Source organism: Lactuca sativa, chromosome 6, assembly GCF_002870075.4.
Source record: "Lactuca sativa cultivar Salinas chromosome 6, Lsat_Salinas_v11, whole genome shotgun sequence".
NCBI classification, from domain to species: Eukaryota; Viridiplantae; Streptophyta; class Magnoliopsida; order Asterales; family Asteraceae; genus Lactuca; species Lactuca sativa.
Window position 1 is genome coordinate 146,233,550 of NC_056628.2, and position 24,449 is coordinate 146,257,998.

The 24,449-nt window shown below is 34.0% G+C and overlaps 1 protein-coding gene across 1 annotated transcript; it reads left to right on the top strand.

Moving 5' to 3' along the window:
• The first annotated feature begins 68 nt into the window (after positions 1 to 68).
• Positions 69 to 19,083, top strand: LOC111890546 (uncharacterized). The gene is made up of 2 exons (XM_023886655.1): positions 69 to 182; positions 18,559 to 19,083. The coding sequence occupies exons 1-2, from the start codon at positions 69 to 71 to the stop codon at positions 19,081 to 19,083; spliced, it is 639 nt and encodes a 212-aa protein (XP_023742423.1).
• The last annotated feature ends 5,366 nt before the right edge of the window (positions 19,084 to 24,449 follow it).

The following is a 24,449-nucleotide window of genomic DNA, read 5'->3' on the forward strand; positions in this document are numbered from 1 at the left end:
CCTTATTTCCCTACCAGGAAAATGGTGGGTGGATCGAAGAGGATACCGAAGAGGATCTTGAGGAAATAATGGAAGAAGAACCCGAAGAGGATACAGAGGAGGAGGAAGAAGAAGAAAAGGAACAGGAGGAAGAGGACTCAGATGCAGAGTCTGAAGTCATTAGTCTACCCTACATCGCCCAGGTTCACGCAAATCGTATGGGCTACCAGGGACCCAAGCCCCGCTAGGCAGAAGACCTGGAAAGGTGGAGCAGGCAGCAACACCAGCATTCACCATACGACATGCAGCGAGGTTTCTATAATCTCAGCCATGGAGGACCGGCAGACAGGGCCCCCCTATTATGGTTCAACGAATCACACACCTCATGGATCAGACTTGAGTGTCGGCAAATCGGATCATGGAGCTAGGGGCCACCGTTGAGGCCACTGACGCACAGACTCGATGGCATATTGCCTCAACCCAACCATCTTGGGTTTGTTGGTCTACTGCATGAAGTAGTACCACCTCAACGTAATCATCTAGGGTTTGTTGGCCTCCCATCTCAACCCCACCACCAATACGTCGACATATGCAACAGAAAAACAATAATAAACTAGTACAGGAAATCATACATATCTTCCAATCTAACAGGTCACTACAGCATAGCAACATGTTATATACCAGGATACTTAACACAACCTAGTGGGCCAAAATTTATGCCTTCGACCCATGAGTGTAGTGAGGAAAAATCACCTCAAAGTCCAAAAGATAGCTAAATTGATCACTGCTCCAATCCTCAACTCTACAGGTCACCTAAACAACAACCAAGGACTAGGCCTCAATCTACAACTCAAATTACTCCATTTGACCTAAAGTCAAAATTGATCAAAGTCATCAGTTAACGGTTAAAAATTTGAAGGTCAACCTTCAGCAGGTCACCACATCATGGCCATCCTTGGACATGTTATGACAACGAAACGAAAAAACAAACGGTCTCTTACCTAGTTTCCACGTCATGGCAATAGAAGGACACGTCGTAGGGGACTAGTTTGGATAACTTAACTTATTAAGCCATTGTTGTACAAATCCAAGAGCTCAAAAGCTCAGATCTGGTCCTTCCCATGGTCTTGATGGATAAAGTTTCCAAGTTTATCCATTAAGACACCTCAACAAGTCAAGATTCCAAACCCTAATTCCTTAAGGGTAACTAATGGCATGAAATACCCATTAAGCACCTAACCTCTAGAACTACTATTCCAAGGTTTCTAGAAGGGTTTCCTACACCTAATGCACCATAAAAATCTTAGCTTCATGGATATGTATGTATAATGCATGTAATTTCCATTTTAAGTAAAAAACAAGGATATTAGGAACTCGTAGCTTGAGCATGGGACCAAATCTCCCAAGATCCTCTGATCTAGAACATATGACACTAAGATAAACACATATATCCATAAAGTTGCCAACTTTATGAGATCCAACCTTCCAAATTCTCACCCCATGAAGATTAAGGGAAAAAGGGCTAGATCTAAAGACAAGTATCATAATAATTGGATCTCGAGGACTTACAAGAGTCCAAAAAACATGCATAAGAGGGATGGGAAGAGTTTCTTGCTAAAACAAATTCCAAGGGTGCCTTCTTCTTCTTCAAAACGTCACCAAACACCACAAAACCTCAAAGGTTAGCAAATGAGGCTAGGCTTTTCTCTTGGAGGTTGAGAAAGAGTGTGATTGAGGCTGAGTGTGGGCAACCCTAACCATCAAATCCCTTAAATAGGGGCCTAGACCCCGAATTAGGGTTTACCATTAAACAGCGGGCATGTTGTAGCAAATATATGCCACGTCGTGGGACTCCATCACCACGTTGTGTCCACCATAAATCCAAAATTCGAAATATTGATGTAACGCCCATGTTTCTGGCTAAGCGTTATTATGATGATGTAATAGTTAGTGTCAAAAATTAAAACCTATTTGACATAATAAAGAATAATTATGTCAATATTATGTCTTTCATGATTATTATATAATAAAATAGGAAAAATCAACCGAATTGTCAGTAAATCGTAAAAATTAGTGCGCCAATATATATATATATATATATATATATATATATATATATATATATATATATATATATATATATATAGGATATAGGAAGTACACGTCGTTCGGATCCCGAAAATATAAATTTCGTCGAAACCTGAATCCGTATGAATTAGATATTATTTTTATAAGATATAAAAGTCAGTCGCGCACAAGGAATGTGTGATGTAAAAAGCTACGAAGAGAATGGTTGACTTTTAGCTAAAGCCACCAAAAAGATAATCGTAGTACTCTTTAACATATGAATTTTCCGAAAAAAGAATGCCAAAAACGAAATCCGTATGATAAATTATCATTTTAGCAAAATCATTTAATTTTATAAAAGAATATGGATGAAAAGTAAAGTCAAAATTAGCCGACGGAATCTAAATGAAAGCGGTAGATCTCGGCGATAGCTAAGTGTGGATATAAATAACGTCAAAAATGGAGTTCGTATGAACGAGTTATAATTTATAATAGCACATTTATGTATTAAAATAAAGTATAAATCATATATATATATATATATATATATATATATATATATATATATATATATATATATATATATATATATATATATATATATATATATCGTTAAATCAATTTAAAATAGTATTATAAATGAGTGTTTAGTCGTTTAAATAACAATAACATCATTTAAGTAACTATAGAGGGTGGTTTTTAAAAATTCATTTACTATAAATAAGAGGCTCTAGGCTCTCATATTTCTTGCATCATTCTCTTGATTCAAGAGTCTTTCTCTTCTTATGAACAAGCATTTCGGTCCTCGTGATTCGACTTCTCTTTCTGTAGTTTTAGTATAGCAAGGTGAGCATGGAAGCGCTACAAGAATCTTTTTAGGAAAAAGATTCGGCGACAAAGTTTTGCCCACGCAGAGTCCGGTTTCTCGCTAAACCACCTGTAAGTTGAGTTATGCTTACTGTAATTTAAGTACAACTTATGTTTAAGTTAATTATCGTTATTATGAACCTATAAACAAGATTTATCAGTAATTCAAAGTCGTTATACTGATTGATCTACTTACCAGAGAGGTGTATAGAATGGTCACGTTGGCATGCTTGTTGGATTTCAGAAAGGCTATATGCCGAAATGTTCCTACCTCCCAACTGTCCTGCCTGTTGGATCCTTACTTGATAGATCTTGAAGTAGACTTTGAATTAATGATGTATCTAGACTAATAATTAGTCACAATAAATAATAGACTGAGACTTAGTAATAATGATACTAGGTTTTGTCAAAGGAGAACACCATTGTTAGAAGCGAAGCGCTGCCCGACTTACGAGTTGTCACTTTAACAAGTGAGTGCATAGTTACTTTCATCTTTCATATATTTATGAAGTATTTAATGTAAATTACTTGCTATATGTGCCTATTATCTGTGTTCCTGATATCTATGCTAGATGAACGATTTATACATGTTTTACTCGATTTAAACTGTATATGTATTTTATACCTATAATTATGTTGGGTAGAGATGGGTAGATGATATAGATGATGAATAATGAAATAAATAATGAGAGACCTTGATGTTAAAGATGATCCAGTCATCTATCGGAGTATAGATGACGACCATAGACTATTCTAGACAGTCTAGTGGAACACTGGTAGGCTCGCAACCTGTAGGTGTTTGTGAACGACGTGTTCACCAGGTGTACTCCATCCCCCTCATGGTTGCTTTACTGATATATATTGCTAAGGAATCCCCTAAGCATTATTGTCAATCCCGAAGATAATCCTTAAATAGGTCCCTTAAATTAGATGTTTTAGGTATAGAAAGTGAGGATAACGGGAACGGGTAATCGGGTTGAATGAATTGATAAAATTAAAGAACTTAATTATTATGGGTTGAAAACCCTATGTGATCATCACGGTTCCAAGCCTGGTCCACTCAGTTTCTTGTATTACAGGTAGTGACATAAGAGCACACGTGTGATGATTGGATGAGAGAACTATGGATTATAGGTCGTAAGAATAGAAGATATTTGTAAGGCCTGTACTATTTCTGTTTATGCTTATGTACTGTATTGACAATGACATCCCAACGTTTTTAATATAATTAAAATAGATTTCTTTGGAAATGCTTTGATAATATTTTTATCATATTTTTTGGGAACAGATTCTGCAATATTCTTCTTCAAAAAGATAGTCTGATTTTTAAATAAAGCATAAACAAATCGTTCTTTTCTGACTTTGAAATTGGGGATGTCACAATTAAATTGCTTAAAAGAGACATACCTAAAACTTGGTGTTACACTAATTGCCAACCATTGAAATATGAACCAACCATTGATTGAAATGTTATTCATTTGTTGAGTTATAACCATTCCTAACAAACATGTGAATACACATAATAAATGTCAATAGACGTATATTGTTAGTTCATAGTAATAGCTATTTATCACTTGTTGATTATTACATAGTATATTCACACATGAATGTATAATAATATGTGAATATTATACGATATATGTTGTTTATGTTGTATATTCATATGTGATATCACATAGTATATTCACATGTGATATTACATGTAATATTCACATGTGAATATTACATGGTATATTCACATATGCACATTATATGGTAGATTCACATGTGAATATTATATGATATATATTCACTTGTAAATATTACACATTATCTTGACATTTAAAATTGCATGGTATATTCATTCACTAATATTACACATTATATTCAAATATGAATATTATATAGTATATTCACTTGTGAATATGACACACTATATTCACATTTATATATTAAATGATACATTACTTGTGAATATTACATAGTATATTCACTTGTGAATATTAGATGGTATATTCCCTTATGAATATTAGATGGTATATTCATATGTAAATATTACACAGTATACTCACATATGAATATTACAAGGTGTATTCACAAATAAATATAATTTTTATATGTTATTGGTATATGAATAACATACAAACATGCATATTTGTTTTTTCTTCTAATAATCATATACTGATTCAGGTCAAGATATTACATGGTCTACATACAAGTTAGCTTTTATAAATATTGTTAAAAACTTGATACTTGGATTATTTAAAACTTACAAAATAGTTGATCGATAGAGAATTATATAATGTTTTTCAACAAAAATGGTTTTATGTTTTTCTAACCTTAATTTCAAAGTTTTGTTTGATGATCAATGTTGAACGGATGATATGAAGTAGATCTATTGTTGATTATCGATGATGTTAATCTAATGACGTTGAGAGTATAATTAATCGCAGATGTTGAAGATATGCTCGTATTCAAGTAGAATTGAAGGTTGGATTGAAAGAACCAAAAACGAATTTTTGTATGTACACCATGTAATATCCAGACCTGAATCGATATATGATTATTAGAAAAAAACAAATATGCAAGTTTGTATGTTATTCATATGCCAATAACATATAAAAATTATATTTATTTGTGAATACACCTTGTAATATTCATATGTGAGTATACTGTGTGATATTTACATATGTATATACCATCTAATATTCATAAGTGAATATATCATCTAATATTCACAAGTGAATATACTATGTAATATTCACAAGTAAATGTATCATTTAATATATAAATGTGAATATGGTGTGTCATAAATATACTATATAATATTCATATTTGAATATAATGTGTAATATTAGTGAACAAATATACCATGCAATTTTAAATGTCAAGATAATGTGTAATATTCACAAGTGAATATATATCATATAATATTCACATGTGAATTTACCATATAATATTCATATGTGAATATACCATGTAATATTCACATGTGAATATTACATGTAATATAACATGTGAATATACTATGTGATATCACATATGAATATACAACATAAACAACATATATCGTATAATATTCACATATTATTATACATTCATGTGTGAATATACTATGTAATAATCAACAAGTGATAAATAGCTATTACTATGAACTAACAATATACGTCTATTGACATTTATTATGTGTATTCACATGTTTGTTAGGAATGGTTATAACTCAACAAATGAATAACATTTCAATCAATGGTTGGTTCATATTTCAATGGTTGGCAATTAGTGTAACACCAAGTTTTAGGTATGTCTCTTTTAAGCAATTTAATTGTGACATCCCCAATTTCAAAGTCAGAAAAGAACGATTTGTTTATGCTTTATTTAAAAATCAGACTATCTTTTTGAAGAAGAATATTGCAGAATCTGTTCCCAAAAAATATGATAAAAATATTATCAAAGCATTTCCGAAGAAATCTATTTTAATTATATTAAAAACGTTGGGATGTCATTGTCAATACAGTACATAAGCATAAACAGAAATAGTACAAGCCTTACTAATATCTATTATTCTAACGATCTATAATCCTCATCCGATCATCACACATGTGCTCTTATGCCACTGCCTGTAATACAATAAACTAATTGGGTGAGGCTTGGGAGCGTGGTGAGCACATAGGGTTTTCAACCCACAATAATTAAGTTCTTTAATATCATCAAATCATTCAACCCAATTACCCGTTCCCGTTATCCTTGCTTTTCTATACTTAAAGCATTTAATTTAAGGGACCTATTTAAGGATTATCTTCGGGATTGACAAGAATGCTTAGACTAGTATTTGTTGCGAATAATTATTAGTCTAGATTCATCATTAACTCAAAGTCTACTTCAAGATCTATCAAGTAAGGATCAACCAAGTAGGATAGTTGGGAGACAAGACCATTTCGGCGTATAGCCTTTCTGAAATCCAACAACCAAGCCAACGTGACCATTCTAAACACCTGTCTCGTAAATAGATCAATCAGTATAACGACTTTGAATCACTGATAAATCTTGTTTATAGGTCCATAATAACGATAATGAGCTTAAATATAAGTTATACTACGGTAAGCATAACTCAACTTACAGGTGGTTTAGCGAGACACCGGACTCTGCGCGGGCAGAACTTCGTCGCTGAATCTTTTTTCTAAAAAGTTTCTTGCAGTGCTTCCGTGCTCACTTTGCTATATACTAAAACTACAGAAAGAGAAGTCGAATCACGAGGGGCCGAAATGCTCAGGCATAAGAAGAGAAAAATACTTGAATCAAGAGAATGGTGCAAGAAATATGAGATCCTAGGGCCTCTTATTTATAGTAATTGAATTTTCAAAAACCACCCTTTATAGTTACTTAAATGACCTTATAGTTATTTAAACGACTAAAAGCCCTTTATAATACTATTTTAATTAGATTTAACGATATTTGTACTAAATTAACGTCGAAAGTACTCAACGGTAATCTTATAACGACCGCACCGTAGATGCATTTCTTATGATATATACATATGTATATATATATATATGTGTGTGTGTGTGTGTGTGTGTGTATGTATGTATACATATATTTTATTTATACTTTATTTTAATACGTAAATGTGCTATTAAAAATTATAACTCGTTCATACGAACTCTGTTTTTAACAATATTTATATCCACACTTAGTTATCAACGATGTAGCGCTTGGTCTAGGTATTATTCGTTTCTCAAAATAATAAGGTTTTTGTGGGAACTCAATGAGTTGGGGAGCTTCAACTCATCGTGTCGAGACCTTTGTGTCCGCGATTATTAATGGTCCAACTCGATGAGTCGGGGACACCCAATTCGAGGAGTTGACGGCTAAAGATGAAACCCTAATTTTAAGGTGTTAACCCTATATAAAGGACTTAAACCCTTTTGGTTGGCCTCCTTACCAACCTCCCTATCCAGAAAACCCTAGTTTCGTGTTCCGTCTTGCAAGCTTGTGTGTGGTGAGCTTAGAGAGTTTTTTTTGTTGATTCTTGAAAGGAGCTTAGAAGTGGGAAGCATCTAGCTTGAAGGAAGGACCTTAGATCCAGAAACTCTTCTTCGAGGGCAGCATCTTTGAGGTATAAAGTCGTCACCTTGTCATGTATTCATTTAGATCTCCTTATTTGAAGTTTAAGTATGATTTTGAGGTTTTGGTTAAGTTGTCCAAGAAGATGAGGATTCTAGGGGGTTGATAAGTTAGATCTGACCCCTTCATGATCTCTCTTGGCTTAAAGTTGCAAAATTTATTGGTCCCTATGTCTCCTTCATGCAATAATACCCTTATTAAGTCCACAATGAGTTTTAGAGTGTATCTCTAGTATGCATGGACATAAATTTGGAAACTTTACATGATTTTCCAACCTTGGGACATCAGATCTATGATTTGGGACATTGTTGTCAGAGTTTTAGGGCTTAATGGATCAAGACCCACTTTAAAGAACCTAAAGTTTGAGATTGACGCCTTTTAGATGGTTCTTGAGAGTAAAGCTGAAAAATGTACTCTTTCATACATCATTTTGGAAGAAGTATGAGGTTTGGGGCCATTGGATTCGTTGGAATCAGCTTAAGAGGTTGGTGTCACACCCCAAAACCGGAACGGTGGAAACGTTCTGGGGTGGATGACGTCATGTCAAGTATCACAACATATGCAGTATAGTAATCAAAGTACAACCATCATTGCATTAATAGTAATAGTTTTACATGGTTTACATTTCATAGAGACATTAATGTAATACAAGTAATAATATAGGTGTAGCTTGGTACTTAACTGTCTTCACCAAAAGCTCCTGGAATGTACCTGTCTATTGCTGACCTGAGAATACAAGTTATTTGAAAGCGAGTATCAACATTTTTATAAATGCTGGTGAGTTCATAAGTATTTAGTGTCATTTTATTCAAATAACTTTATAAAAAGTAGTAGTTTAGAATCAACGGTGTATTAGAGTCCCTTTCCAGAAAATCCTATATTTTCTAAATAAAAGCAGTCTTCTACTAAGACCCGACAGTGTTATGTTTTAAAGAGAATTTTCCTAAAATACTATCATTACCAAAATATGGTATTTGATTTTAAAGAAAGTAGGAGAATAACATATGCCTCAGCAGAGAATGCTGCCGACTAAGGCAAAAGAAATCATAGACTCCAGGAGAGTATCGAATGAACAACACGCCTGGCTCAATCTAACGAAAGGAGACACATACCCGAGACAGTATCAAATGAATGATACGTCTAGCAAGGTCTAAAAACAGTGAATACAGACCCTAGACAATATCAAATGAATGATACGTCTAGCAAGGTCTAAAAACAGTGAATACAGTGTTAATTCCCGTTACCTTAAGGCCATGAATTATAAGGTAACCCCGAGATACTCGTAACCATACTGATAGACACTAGAGAACTTAACGCCCTGCAAGCGTCGGAAAGAATGTGACATTTTTCACCCCTTGGCTTGGTAGGCCGTGGACTGTAGCTAGCAGTCAGGGTGTGGGGGTGTCAATCCCGTATAGATCTATACACACAATTCCCGTTCTCCCTACAGGAGACTCTGGTTACCAACTTGACAACGGAGAAGGCCGTGTCCTGAAGATGCATCTCGTATAGTGAGTTCTGATGCAAATATTGGGCTAACGATAGAGACTCACAAATAAACTGACCGATGTAAACCTTCATGTCTATACATGTATACATGATATATAATTAATGATTAAACGACTTTCGGACGAATATTCGATCCCACCAGACCACATCCAAACGAGGAAAAGGAAATAGGGCAAGCTAGCCTTCCTAAGTACTTTAAGCATTATTTATATAACTATACAAGTATAGGCATGCATTTAACGACGTAGAAGCATTTAACTAAGTAGAAGTGTTAACAAAGTAGAAGCGTTTCTCAAAGTAGAAGCGTTAATAAAGTAGAAGCGTTTATGAAGTAGTAGCATTAACATAGTAGGAGCGTTTCACGAAGTAGAAGCGTTTGACGAAGTAGAAGCGTATCACGAAGTAGAAGCGTTAACAAGTAGAAGTGTATCACTAAGTAGAAGCGTATCACTAAGTAGAAGCGTTAACAAGTAGAAGCGTATCACTAAGTAGAAGCGTTAACAAGTAGAAGCGTATCACTAAGTAGAAGCGTATCACTAAGTTGAAGCGTTAACAAAGTAGTAGCATTTAACTAAGTAGGAGCATTAACTAAGTAGAAGTATAATGAAGCAGTAGTATCTAACGAAGTAGGAGTATAAACACATGGAAGAAAACTTTGATGAAAACTTTGGAAAACCTTTATACTTAAGAAAATCACGACTTGGTATTCTTTTGTAAAATAAGTTTGAAAACCTTTAGAAATCCTTTGAAAACCTTTCATAAACAAGTTTTAAATGAAACTTTGAGAAAACATTATAGGTAAAGAAATCCTTTATTTAAAATACTGCTGTAACTGAATCTGAAATAAAACATATAGCGTGAGAGTCAATTTGAGAAAAGCTTTGAACAAGTAAAGACGTTTTAGAAAACCATTTACAGTATCATACTTGGTAAAACAGTTAACAGTGTAATAAATCCTTGTGCATGCGGGTTATCAATCACATGTGATTTATATGATAACTGACATGTTTTAACTTGTATTCCCCCCCCCCCTAAAAGCATGTAAAAACATTTAAAAGGTTAATTCAGGGGTATGAACTCACCTGTTGTAAGCGGATCGAACGAAAGTGTCGGTTGGGTGCTCGGTGTCAAGTAAAGACTTGAACACACTTGTGACCTATTAACATATGATGACATATGGTTACATACAATTAGTAAATATAATATTAATTAAACACGTATACGCATCCTAAAATGCGGGAAAACACTTTGGTCAAGTGCTAGGAGTGTCCCAGGTAACATTTAAGGGTGTGTATGGCCGAGATAGGGAGTTTACTCTTCAAGAGTAAACTCTTTATAGAGTTTACAGCCCTAAGACCTTGTCCCCATGAGTTTACGGCCATAAACTTATGGATGGTGTGTTCTTTGATGCTTTAAGGTCTTATAACACTTGTGGAACTAGGCTAGGTTCAATTCTAGGGCTTATGAAGGGTTTAAGGCTTCAAAATGGACCATTTGAGGAGTTTACGGCCTATGACTACTCCTTGAGGAGTTTACGACCTAAACACATGATTTTACGGTAGTAAACTCATGTTGGTCCATTTCTTTTGTTGTTTGGTGGTTCTAACTCATGCATGTAAGGTTCTAGTCACTTTTAGGAGCATAGGAAGGTGTTTAGGGCACTTAAACACCTTGGAAAGGTGTTTACGGTCTAAGAAGATGTTCTTGGGGAGTTTACTACCTTAAACACATGAGTTTACGGCAGTAAACTCATTTTGTCCATGAATCCTATGTTTTGGTGCATCAAACGAAGGATTACAAGGCTCTAAGCACTCATGGAAGCTTTTGGAGGTGTTTGAGGGGTAGTTTAACACCTTAAAGGTGTTTATGGTCTATGAATATGGGTTTACGTTCTAAGAACATCCTTAGACCATAAACTCATGTTTACTCCCCATTTGGTCCGATTTTGGTGTTCTAAGTCCTTTCGGATAAGCCTCTAAGCCATTGCTAAGTATGCGAAGTGTTTGGGAGGGTTTTTGGGCATCAAACCCACTTCCAAAGGGGTTTACGATTTTGGGAGGCTCCCAAGACCGTAAACTCATGTTCTTGGGGAGTTTTTGGATGATTAAGTCATGAATTTGCAAGCTAGATAAGTTAGATAACAAGCTAGGAAGGTTTACTTACCGATTTGAGGCTTGGAGGGGCGATTTTTGACCAAAACCCGTTTGTAGAGAGAGAAAGTAGAGAGAGAGTCTAAGGTGGGAAAAGGCTTCTAAGGAGTGTCCACCCACCCTTATATAGGGTTTGGGTGTTGTACCCGGTATACGACTACCCGATACTTATGTTTAACGAGGTTTAAAATTTTACCCGGTTAAATGGCCGCAAATAAAAATAAACTTTTTCCAAATAAATGGAAAGATAATTTACGTGTTTTTATTTTCGCTTGACGAATATTAATTAAAAAATTCCAACGGGTTTAAATCCGGTCAAAAATATTTTCGGGATAAATTTGGCTAATTTTTGACGTAATTTATTTAGACGTTAAAACTAACGGAAATTTTTGGGTTGTCACAGTTGGATTCCTGGCCAACTCAGCAAGTTCATCAGTGAACTCGACGAGTTGATGGGATTTTTCGCGATCTGATCAGATAATAGGGAAACTCGACGAGTTGAAGAGACAACTCGACGAGTTGGGTCAACTCAAGACGTTGACTTTGATCTTTAACCTTGGTCTTCGATCAAGTTTGACCTTTAAGGGTTTTTGGGCATTTTGAGTTGCAATTGAGGAAATTGTTTCTGTTTTAGGGTTGTGTAGAGTGGATATTGGAATCTCGACCTAGTCAGCTTCGGTGCAGTATTGATGTGAGACTTCTCACCACACTCATGGGTCATAGGCACCAAGGTCGGCCCATTAATTGATATGAAATGTTTTGTATTGGAATGTGTAAGGGTTTGCAATTGGATTTATGTATGAGTTTATGTGAAGACCATGGGGGGAACCCATGACACTTGGCAAGACCATGTTGGAGCCCATAGCATGATGATATAAGACCATGGGGGTAGCCCATGACATTCCATTGAAGACCATGGAGGGAGTCCATGACAATGTTTTAAAAACCGGTTTGAACCGGCCGGTCGAACCGGTGGAGAGAGCGGTTTAACTATCCTCGATTTTACATTGATTTATGAGCCGGATTGAACCGGCCGGTTTTTTGAAAAAAAAAACAGTTGAACCGGTCAAAATAAACCGGTTGAACCGGTTAAATCGAATACAAACACATGAAAAAGAACAATTTACATAATAAACTTTGATGATTTTTTTCATATCTATTTAGTTTTCTCTAAATAAAAACATATGATAAATGTTATAAAGTTTTTTGATGTGTTTGTATTCATTTAAAACTATATTTCATTACGGTATTATAATTTATTTTCTTTTTGACGTATATGGATTGGTGAAAAATACTAAAACTTATGGTTATTTGTAATTTTAATGTATTTGGATTCATCTACAACTTATTTTATTTGTATTTTTTATGTTTGAATTTGTAAACATCACGTTCATAATTTATATATGTATGTATGTGTAGGAAAATAGGAAAAAACATTAAAACTACAGAAACCGGTTGACCCGGTGGTCGAGCCGGGAACCGGTCTTTTTTCCTATTTTCCTACACATACATACATATATAAATTATGAACGTGATGTTTACAAATTCAAACATAAAAAATACAAATAAAATAAGTTGTAGATGAATCCAAATACATTAAAATTACACATAACCATAAGTTTTAGTATTTTTCACCAATCCATATACGTCAAAAAGAAAATAAATTATAATACCGTAATGAAATATAGTTTTAAATGAATACAAACACATCAAAAAACTTTATAACATTTATCATATGTTTTTATTTAGAGAAAACTAAATAGATATGAAAAAAAATCACCAAAGTTTATTATGTAAATTGTTCTTTTTCATGTGTTTGTATTCGATTTAACCGATTCAATCGGTTTATTTTGACCGGTTCAACAGGTTTTTTCAAAAAACCGGCCGGTTCAATCCGGTTCATAAATCAATGTAAAACCGGTGATAGTTAAACCGTTCTCTCCACCGGTTCCCGGTCCAACCGGTTCGACCGGCCGGTTCAAACCGGTTTTTAAAACATTGCATGGCAACCTTTTTGCATATGTATGAGCATGACTTGATGTGATTATATGATTTGTGTGATTGGGAAACACACGAAGTTTGTGCTTACAGTTTTATTGAATGTTTTAGGTACTTCTATGGATAAGGGTAAGGGCCCAACCTGATGATGAGTCATGCATTCTCCGGTGTTTTCACATTTAGCTTTATAATGTTTAAAATAATATGGATATGTATTGGGATTTTTGTACTTCCTATGGTTGATGTTATGAAATTAAAAGTTTAAAAATTTTCTGAAAAATTTGGGCTATTACAGACGAGATTCACAACTTCCGTTTAGAGTCTGTCGGCTAATTTTATGGATAACGCATATTTCTTGAAGAATAAAACTTTCTAAAAAGGAACAAATTTTACGCTGTCGTTAAAGAAAACGGAGTTCGTGGTAAAAAAACACTTTAATTTATAGTTTAATAAAAATAAATACTAACTAAAACATTAATTTTAAATTAAATTTTGGACTAAATTCTTTGTTAGGAATGACTATTTGAAACTCAAATACCGAGATCGACGTTCCTAGAAAATAATTTCATTCGCTCCTTTTTTATTGGTTCTTGTGTGCTTGATATTAATATTTGAATCTAATTACATTAGTCAAACAAAGAGTTCAGCCAATTTTGTTATTTAATAATCTGATTGTTATAAAGTTATAATGATTAATAAATACAAAACGCAACATGTTTTGTAATCTAACATTGTCTCGTAAAATGTATTATATTTCGAGTTCAATATATTAGTATTTAAAAAAGGTGTACACGAAAACAAATTGAAAAATTATTTCGAGACATGAGTGGAAATTTATTTTGTTAAATTGGCAATATTTTGACTTGAGCCAATGAGGATTTGATGTTTTATAAAAATGACTTACTTTTGAATGGACATTTTTAGAAAAAAGACATTTTCATAAAAAAAATTCTCTAATATATATACTACTTTTCATTTAGTTTGATTCGTAGTATGGGATCGGTCCATCTCTTTTAGCCTCATTCACTTAATTTTTCGTATCATCCCCTTGGTTTGTTAGAAGCATTTTCATTTATTCTCTTTATTCTTAATCTACTATAAAATGCTTCTATATTATATTTTATAAATTACATCGTCAACAAGATCTTATTGACACGTATAAATCGAGGGCAATAGTGAAGGTATGTGTTGTTGAAAAAAAGCCAAGGGAAATATTATTATAGACGTTTCCATAAAGAAAAAATCAATATTTGATGTGTATCATATCTAATAAAAATCTCATATTCTTTTTCTAACATTGTTGGCTTTTTATAATAAAAAAGAAAAAAATACTATGTTTTTGTTTTTATTATTCAATATATAAACTATAACCTAAATAAATGAATATATGTATCTACGACCCATCTATAAAACCATAAAATGTTCATAAATAGTTTTTTTATTTTTGCAAACGGTCATATCATTAGCAAGCCACCAGACCGAGCTAGTAGCTGGGCAGGGGCAAAAAAAAACAAAGAAATTAAAGTGCAGGTTAAACATTACAACAAAAAAAAAGGATATTGCAAAAAAAAAGTGAGGATATCTATCTTTCAGAATTCCAGAATAAAGTGTTTGCCCAACTGGTTTACCTTCAAGATTATATATGTTATGTATCACACGGCTCCAAAGACATGTAGACTCTCGTTTTAGTCTCCACCACCACTAGACAGTGAGACCCATGTTAAGAGCTCTAATTGAACCTATCCTTAAGCATCTGTTCTAAGTGACACTGTCCCATGACACCCAATGAACCTTTTGTTTTTCTTGTTCCCACCCCAAATGAACCTTCGACGAATGGACTCAAGTTTCTCTACCACTCCCTTCGGAGCCACAAAGATAGAGAGAACATATGTAGGTAAATTGCCAAGCATAGATTTCACGAGGGTTAATCTGTCACCGAAGGATAGTGCACTAGCTTTCCAAGTGGATAGTTTTGATTGTAATTTATTGATGAGGGGCTGCCAATTTTTTTTTTTCAAATTCATGTTTGCCCCAATCGGGACACCAAGGTAATTAAACAGGAATGTGGTGCCTTAAAACCTAGAATACTAGGGAAAATGACATAAAAGCCTTTAAGTTTTCAAAAAAATATCATTTTTAATGTGCAGCCTGTTTTAGGTCTAGTAAAGTTGGATGTTTTGTTTAATTTATTCATTTATACCCTTTAGCCAGTTTCCAGGTAAACTACCAGTTACCTGATATCAGTAAAGCCCTTGAGTTATAAAAAATGTTCGGATTTACCCTTAAGTCTTAAATAAATGTTTGGATTTACCCTTATTTTAATTGTTATTATTATTATTATTATTATTATTATTATTATTATTATTATTATATATGTTTAATATGTTTTTAAATGTATACAAATATTTTATTTGTATATTTTTTAATATGTTTTTAAATGTATAAGTTTTTTCTATATATTTAAAAATATATTTGCTTGTACTTAGCATTTAAAAATATATTTACATCTATTTAGTATTTATATACATTTGAAAATACGAGCAAGGTTTTTAAGATTATAATGAGAACATTCCTACAAAACTTATGCATCATCAGCATAAAAGAGGTGTGAAACAGTTGGGCTACCATCCGAGATATTGATGCCTTTGAAGAAATATTTCTCCATAGTTGATTTGAGAGCAACATTCAGTCCTTCCATAGCTATGATAAAACAGAAATAAGGACAAAGGATCATCTTGGTGTACTCCCCTTGTGATATTGAACTCTTTAGTTGGTGCCCAGTTGATTATAACTGAAGCACGTAATGAAGAGAGACACCTACGTATCCGCCCTCTCCACCTATTACCAAAACCTAATTGAGAAAGTTTCTAGTCATGAAATCCCCAATTCTTGGAGTCGAACGTTTTATCAAAATCAACTTTGAATAGTAATACCTTTTTATAGTCTTTTTCGCCCACGTATATACCTCATTGACTATTAGAGGACGATCCAATATGTTCCTCCCTTCAACATATGCCAATTGAACCTTACTGATAATTTTTCCAAGAAATAAGATAAGACTTGTAAACGAGGTTAGGCTTAATAAGTTGAATATTGGGCAATATCTTCTTATTGGTACGTTAAAGACATTTATTCCTGATCTGAGAGTATGGATTAAATATAGTTATTCATTACTGATTTGATAGTATGGATTAAGTATAATCATTCATTCTTGATCTGGGAGTATGGATTAAGTATAGTTATTCCTTACTGATCCGAGCGTATGGAATAACTATAGTCATTCATTATTGATCCGGGAGTATGGATTAAGCATAGTCACTCATTACTGATCCGAGAGTATAGATTAAGTATTGTCATTCATTACTGACCCGAGAGTATGGATTAAGTATAGTCATTTATTCCTGATCTGAGGGTATGGATTAGCTTAAACCATTCATTCCTGATTCGATAGTATGATTTATATATATATATATATATATATATATATATATATATATATATATATATATATATAAAGATTGTGGGATTGAAAACCCTATGTACTCACCAGGTTTGCCAACCTGACTGACTCAATTTCTTTATATCATAGGTAGCGATACAAAGGTACATGAATGATAAGAGATTCAAGTAGATGTAGATTGTTAGTCTAAGATATTGTAAAGTCTGTTTATGTGTATGTTTTGTATCAGGTATCCCCAAGTTTTAATGAATCAATGGAAAACATTTCTTTGGAAATACTTTTTATGGGACAAATTCCACATTTATAAATAAAATATGTTTTAAGTAAGCATAAATAAAACCGTCTTTTTTGGCCGTGAAAATTGAGGATGTCATTGTTAGTATCAAAGTATTAGTTTAAGCGAACTAGGATTTTTAGAGGATTTATAGACTTAAACTTAGAATTGTAAGCAACGATCATGAGATGTGTATCTATTACATTTTAGGTAATACACTTGAATTGGAACAAACACTAGCTTACCTTAGGATAAGATGCCTAAACTTGCTCTTATGTGCTAAATGATTTGTAGTATGCCTTAGGTTGCCTACCTATGTTACTAATACATGAATATATGAAGGTTTATTGCTGATCATAACTTAGAATAAAGAAAATTTATGTGTTTAGGCTTCTAAATGTTTCATTATGGTATTAGAAATGACATGTAACTTTTTAGAGTAATAAGGGGAATTATGCATCTAAACCTTCCTTGTCTATATTCTCATATCGATACACTAAATTCCTGCTTTGGTGTATAGAACATCATGGTATGGACACAAAGTGGATTGGGAAACGATAATGGAAACCGTCAGCGTGAGCCTCGAGTAATTAGGCATGCACCTGAGATAGTACCTGCAACTGAACCTGTAACAATATCCATGATTAGGGATCTGTTAGCCAAACAGAGGGAAGAAATGAGACATATCATTCAAGAAAATAGAAGAGATCCTACTACACCCTCCATACAACATGAGTTGGAAGAGGAACAATCGGATGAGGGAAATTTTAGTCGGACTATTAGCCAGGCTAAGCCCTAAGTAATAAGGAGGAACCATCCTGATGATAGGATTAAGACATGTGAATGTAAGTATAAGGATTAATTCATGGCTACCAAACCACCGACTCTTTCTGGAACCCCAAAACCAATAGAAGTCATGGACTAGATCTCTAAAAATGGAGATTATATTTGAGAGCTACGACTGCAGCAACAAAAAGAGGATTGTCCTTGTAATCCAACAACTAAAGATTAGGGTTTTAAGTTAGTGGAAGTTATTGGCTGATACCATGCCCAAAGGAAAAGCTAGTAAGATGTCATGGGAAGACTTCCATCAATAGCTGAAAAGTAAGTATTGTTCTGAGTAAGACCTTCTGGAGATCAATAATGAATTCCAGAACCTAAAGAAAGGAAAGACGAGTGTCAGCGAGTATGTTGCAACTTTTACTAAGAAGATGAAACTAGTTCCTTACCTAGTTCCTATCGAACTTTCAAAAGTAAATAAGTTTTCTAGTGGACTATCGGCGTATTTTGGTCCAACACTGAAGCTAACAACGAATCTAAAAGCAGCCATTTGGGCAGCTAGGAACATAGAGACCCAGGTAAGGGATAATGGTCTTGAAAAAGCTGAGAAAAGGAAGCTTGAGGGATATTCAAGATCTAATACAAAAGGGAGATTCTTGAAGTCTGGCCCCAACGTCAAGAGGTCCGGGGGTAACAAGGAAGCCAAGTGGTGTGACAAGTGCAGAAAGAAACAATTGGGAAAATGCATTAAAGGAGTGACCTGCTTCAACTATGGGAAGACTGGTCACTATGCTAATGAATGCACAACCAAGAAAGAAGTCTGCTTTAAATGTGGTAAAGAAGGACATTTCAATCAAGACTGCCTAATAAGGGAAGGAGCTGCAAAGCCAAACGTATAGCTAAAACTAAAAGCGAGGGCATTCCAGATGATCCTTGATGCAGAGATAGATGAAGCAGACAATTCTTAAAAAGGAAGTCGCTCCTCCATAGTCAAGACATAAAGTAGTTATCCTATATAGATAGTATTATGTTTTGTAGTCTGAGGAATAAGGCATAGTGTAGGGTGAAATTGAATAACAATGTAATCATTTTTTAGGAGTAATACAATCATCATCTATGTGTTAAGTTGCTATATATTTTCTTGAATGATAACTTCGATGACTATGAGGCAATTCTTGGGACAAGCATGAGTAGGTGTGAAAGGTAGTAGAGGCCTATACTACCAAAAACATAGGACTCATTTGGATCAGGCGAGTCACAAGGCTACTAAGTCTCTAAGTAATTGAGTTATCTTGTTCATTCCTATAATTACCTTTGTTTCGGTAATGACTACATAGATAAATATTAATTCCAGCCTTAGTGGTCATATCGAATCGAGTGTGATTAATCTACGAAGTAAGTTTGACATAGCATCTGACTTTAGGTTAAAGGAAAAGATAATTGAAGCGACCAATAAAAGTATCACGATCGTCGTTAAAATTAAGCAGCGTGTACCTAGATGTGCTACATGCTAGAATGTGATTATATCACATTAGAACATGAAGGAAGGTATCGTCCATGCTAGAGATTGACTCAAAGAAACCTGAGTCTAGACATCATGCGACAGAAGGTCGTTAGAGCATGACCATTTAATGTGTTATGGTAGTCGAATTAAAGACCTCGTCTTTAATTAAATCTATTCTTAAAGGAGCAAAAGTCTCCGATAAAGATCGAATTTAGAATGAACAGCAGGTTCAAGATTTAGCACCGCCAACAGTCAATAAGTCCAAGACTTACGACTATTACCTAGGATGGAAAGGTAACATGCAGAGTCATTATACAAGCCATATTTTCTAATGATTTCGGGATGTAATCATCATAAGGGGAGTTAATTGTAACGCTTACAGATTCGGGCTAGACGTTTAATCTATAATAAGTAATAAAATGAATATTTGATAGAAGATTATTTAAGATAAATAATCTTAACCAAAGTTGTAGTATATGTGATAAGGATTCCGTTTATAACACTGAAATTTGACTTCATATGAAAAAGTTATGATTCTCCAAAATTTCGTGATTAAACTGATATGACTATGCGCATCATAAAAAGTGAATTTTAGATAGGTTGCTTATTAGCCTGAGCAATATAGACGAAATTCGTAGTAATCGTAAAACCGAGAGCGTACATACAAAGACGTCCAAAACTGAATTCATATAAGGAAGTTATGGTTTTTCAAAGTTATCAGCGCGACGGTGTTAGCGCAGAAACCGAAATTGAAATCGGTTAGTTGTTAGGAATAACAATCTAAATGATAGTTGAAGATATTGTTAATAGCTATCCGTCGATATAAAGATAGTCGAGAATGAATGTCGTATGAGAAAGCTATAAATTTTATCTAGAATTTAATTGTTTAAGCCTGTTTAAAAATACAACTTTAAAAATAAAGTCAAAATTAACCCACAGAGAGTCTAAATCAAAGTTTTAGATCTCGTCGATAGCTACGACAAGGTGTGTGGCGTGCATCTAATATACCACAAGTTTCGACATGTTTAGACACTCAATAGCTGCCACATCACCTCTTCTGACATTGTTCGTGGCACGCAGGGGACATGGTGCGCGACGCGCATCCTATCCTCACATATAAATTGCTTCGCTTCCAACCTCATTTTCTTACAACTCAAACCCAGATCTCTCTTGTCTTCATTCACACTTTGAGTCTAACTTTTTCTGGACTTTTGAACTTTGTAGAAAGGCTCTAAAGTAGCTAGGAGCCCAACGAAAAGAAGTATTCGAGTCGTGAGTCGGTACGCGCAATATCCTGGTTTTCTCTAGAAACTCTGTAAGTTAAGATACACTTATTTTTATTTTAAGTGTAACTTATGTTTTTAGTCATAGTCGTTATTTTGAACTTACAAATAAGATTTATCAGTGGTTCCAAGTCAATATATTAATTGACCTATTTACGAGGATGATGATTTGGATGGATTTAGTGTGATGTTTAAAGTGGAATATCTAAAAAGTATACTCTTTATACCAAACAGACACTACCTCCGATATGATCCTACCTGGTTGTTCCTTACTTGATAGATCTTGATGTAAACATTGAGATTATTGAGGAATCCAGACTATAATTATTATAGTCACCAGGATATGAAACTAGAATAAGACTTAGTGGTATCCGTACCTAGGACATATCAAAGGAAAAGCTAAAGTACCAAGGGGAAGTTCTGCCCAAATTCCTAGGCATCCACTTTTATCAAGTGAGTGCATAGTCCCTTTCATGAACATGAATTTGATACAAGCGATTAATTTATTTGAAAATGCAATTCTTCACTTAATCAATAAGTGATTAATTGAATTTGCTTTTGTTTCTATCAATCGATCTGATAATCATCTTAATTCTCTTTTAGTAATTTCTTTTTTCATCAAATCAAATCAAATGGAAAATCTCAATGTGAACACGATGAAGAATTATGTCAATCTTCTTGAATCTGCAATGAAGATTATGATGTTGATTCCTGAGTATTATGATAAGTGGGCCGATCGGATGGAAGATTATCTTAATGGCTTAGATGAAAATATGTGGAAGTCTATCAAAGATGGAAATTATTGTGAAGATTTGGTTAAGAATGTTGGTACTGTTGGAACAGCTGCAGACATGGTTACTTGAGCAAATAACAGGATGGCTTGTGATAAGAAAGCTCTTCGTTAATTGTGCTAGACAATAGAAAGACATTGTTCCATGTGTTTGTCCGGCTGATATCTTGAACAGATGATTATATGACCACTTATCTAAAATGGCACACCATCATATTCTTAGTTCCGAGAGACCTTGAAAGAGCTACGATTGTTGATCGGTTCCTGAAGTCATACTTGCAACCATAGTTATTAGACTTATCCAAGTGGGAGACTATTGGATATAGTGTCTAAGTCCATAACTATATTTGGTATGTACTTGACCCGACCCGTCATGGTCCATTTGGGTTGCATGGCATCATGCACTTGGATAGACTAAATGAGAGAAATAAGACACTTATGGTTTATTAATATATTATAAGTTATAATATATTAATAATAAGAATAATAATATTTAGTTAGTATTGATCAATAATTAATTTAGAGTTAATTATGTGATCAAAAGAAGACTAATTAAATATATGGGTTGATTGTGTTAATCATCCATAACTTATATAGTAGGCCAAGGCTCCATGGATTATCAAGTTGGGTTAAACCCATAAGATGCTCCATGGATGCTCCATGGGGGTTACATAACCCATGGGTCATGGAAATGAAAGGTCATGACAATTAGGGTTTACATGGTGCAACCCTAATTGTAACATACTATATAAAGAAGCTATTCTTCACCATTTTCAGCCACTAGAGTGAAAAAGAGGGCTAGCCAAAAATAATAAGTGTTCTTATTCTCTTAAGAGTTTATTCCAAGTGTACTTGGTGTTGTGTGAAGCATTTGAGGCATCACACTTGAGGTGCTAGGCTTACAAGGTTTCAAAGGAATCCAAACTACAAAGAGGTATGTAATTCTTACTAACTATTAGAATAAAAGATCCCCATGTATGCTAGATAGGATTATGAACCTTGGAAAATCATTTTGCATGTATCTTAGTCAAACATAGATCCAAGGTTTCTAGGGTTGCATGTACACCATATGAGTGTTAGAATGCTCATAACCTAACAGCCATTTGTCGTATCATCAACAAAAACCAATACAACATGGAATCTTTCAAAAGGGAATGTTAATCAGTTGAAAGTTCATAATAAAAGAATTTCAATTAATTAAGGAGTTGGAGGTTCGAGTTCGGACCTTGTTAAATCAACCTCAAATGTTGATCACAAAGAGAAAGGGAAATGTATTCAAGTTGAAAAAACTATCGAGGAGAAGAAGAGATTATATGTAATAGAGATGGAAAGGTGGTGAATGATCCACCATGCTTGAACAAAGGCGATCCTAACAAGAATTGGTGTTACGAAACAATAGAAATTGTTGTACTTGGTAAGAATGATGAATTCTTGAAAAGGCCAAAGAAAATTTATGAAAACGAAAATTCAAAATTCAATTAACTCGATTTCCCAATCAATCATATGTTATTCACGTCTACTCAGTTCAAAATAGCTCATAACTTCAATGAAAAAGATGAATAAAAGAGATTGAAGATTCAATTTCATGCAGTCTTACGAAAGAGTGAAGAGGAACTTTGGTTGTTAGTAAAGATTGTCGAAGTAATGTCAATAGTGCTTGAAGTGATTTTTTGAAGGATTGCTGCAGAACTTTTGATACTCAGTCATAAGGACAAATAATGTGGCATTAGAGTTCACAATTGCTGACTTTTTGTTGATGAATTTGAATGATCTCATCACCATATCAAAGATTTTGTGCAATGTTGATGTTTCAAAAGTGGAATAGGTGAGTAGAGATGCATTTATTCTTGGATATGCTCACATAAAGGCATTTCTTGATTGCTACTACGAGTATTTTGCGATTACAAATATAGATCTTGCTATGGCAATCAATAAAACCTCAAAGGTGCCTAAATCGTTGTTGAAGGGAAGGATGAACATTGATCAGTTTGAAGATGGTGAGATTATTCATGATCCTTTTAGCGTAGTGTTCCAAGGAAAGAACAAGAAGGGCAAGTTGACGAAGTTTCTGTTCCAATTGAATGACATTGAGAGATACTCAAACTCTTATTTTTTAAATCTTTTAATCTACATCATTAATTGCAAGAGGAACGACAATGAAGACAAAGTGAAGATCCAAAAGATCATTCTTTAGTATATGGAGATTCGAAGGGAGCTGTTACAGGTAATGAAGATTATAGCTTTATGTTTCAACTATTCTCACTAAGGGGGAGATTATAGATTCGAAAGTTGTAGTGAAATTCGAAAGCTATATCTTTAGCATTTGTGTATGTGAATAGTGAAAGATAAGTACTTTCAGTATCTAAGCTATTTACAAGGCATTTCAGGTTTCGATAGGTATAGACTAGTCGTTGCATTTTTTGTATGTCTGATGTACCCTATAAATAGGGTAAGTACTTAGGTCTAGAGGAAGGAGCACTCTCTGTTTATGCTTTGTATACTCGAAAACCCTTTGTACTCATTTATACTTAATCAAAGCTAAACATATCATATTTAGATCTCATTGTTCTTTATTGCTTTAATATATCCGATTGATTCAAACATTGTTTCTAACACTCTTTAGGATATCTGAGATGAACTACAAAGAAAGAAACTAAGACATTAACATATACCTTTCTATCAAGAAGA

Excerpts from the sequence above, each read along its gene's own strand:
- LOC111890546 (XM_023886655.1), top strand. The coding sequence starts at position 69 with ATGGAAGAAGAACCCGAAGAGGATACAGAGGAGGAGGAAGAAGAAGAA. Across the intron at positions 183-18,558 it reads GTCTACCCTACATCGCCCAG|AACCTAAAGAAAGGAAAGAC; the intron begins GTTCACGCAAAT and ends AATGAATTCCAG.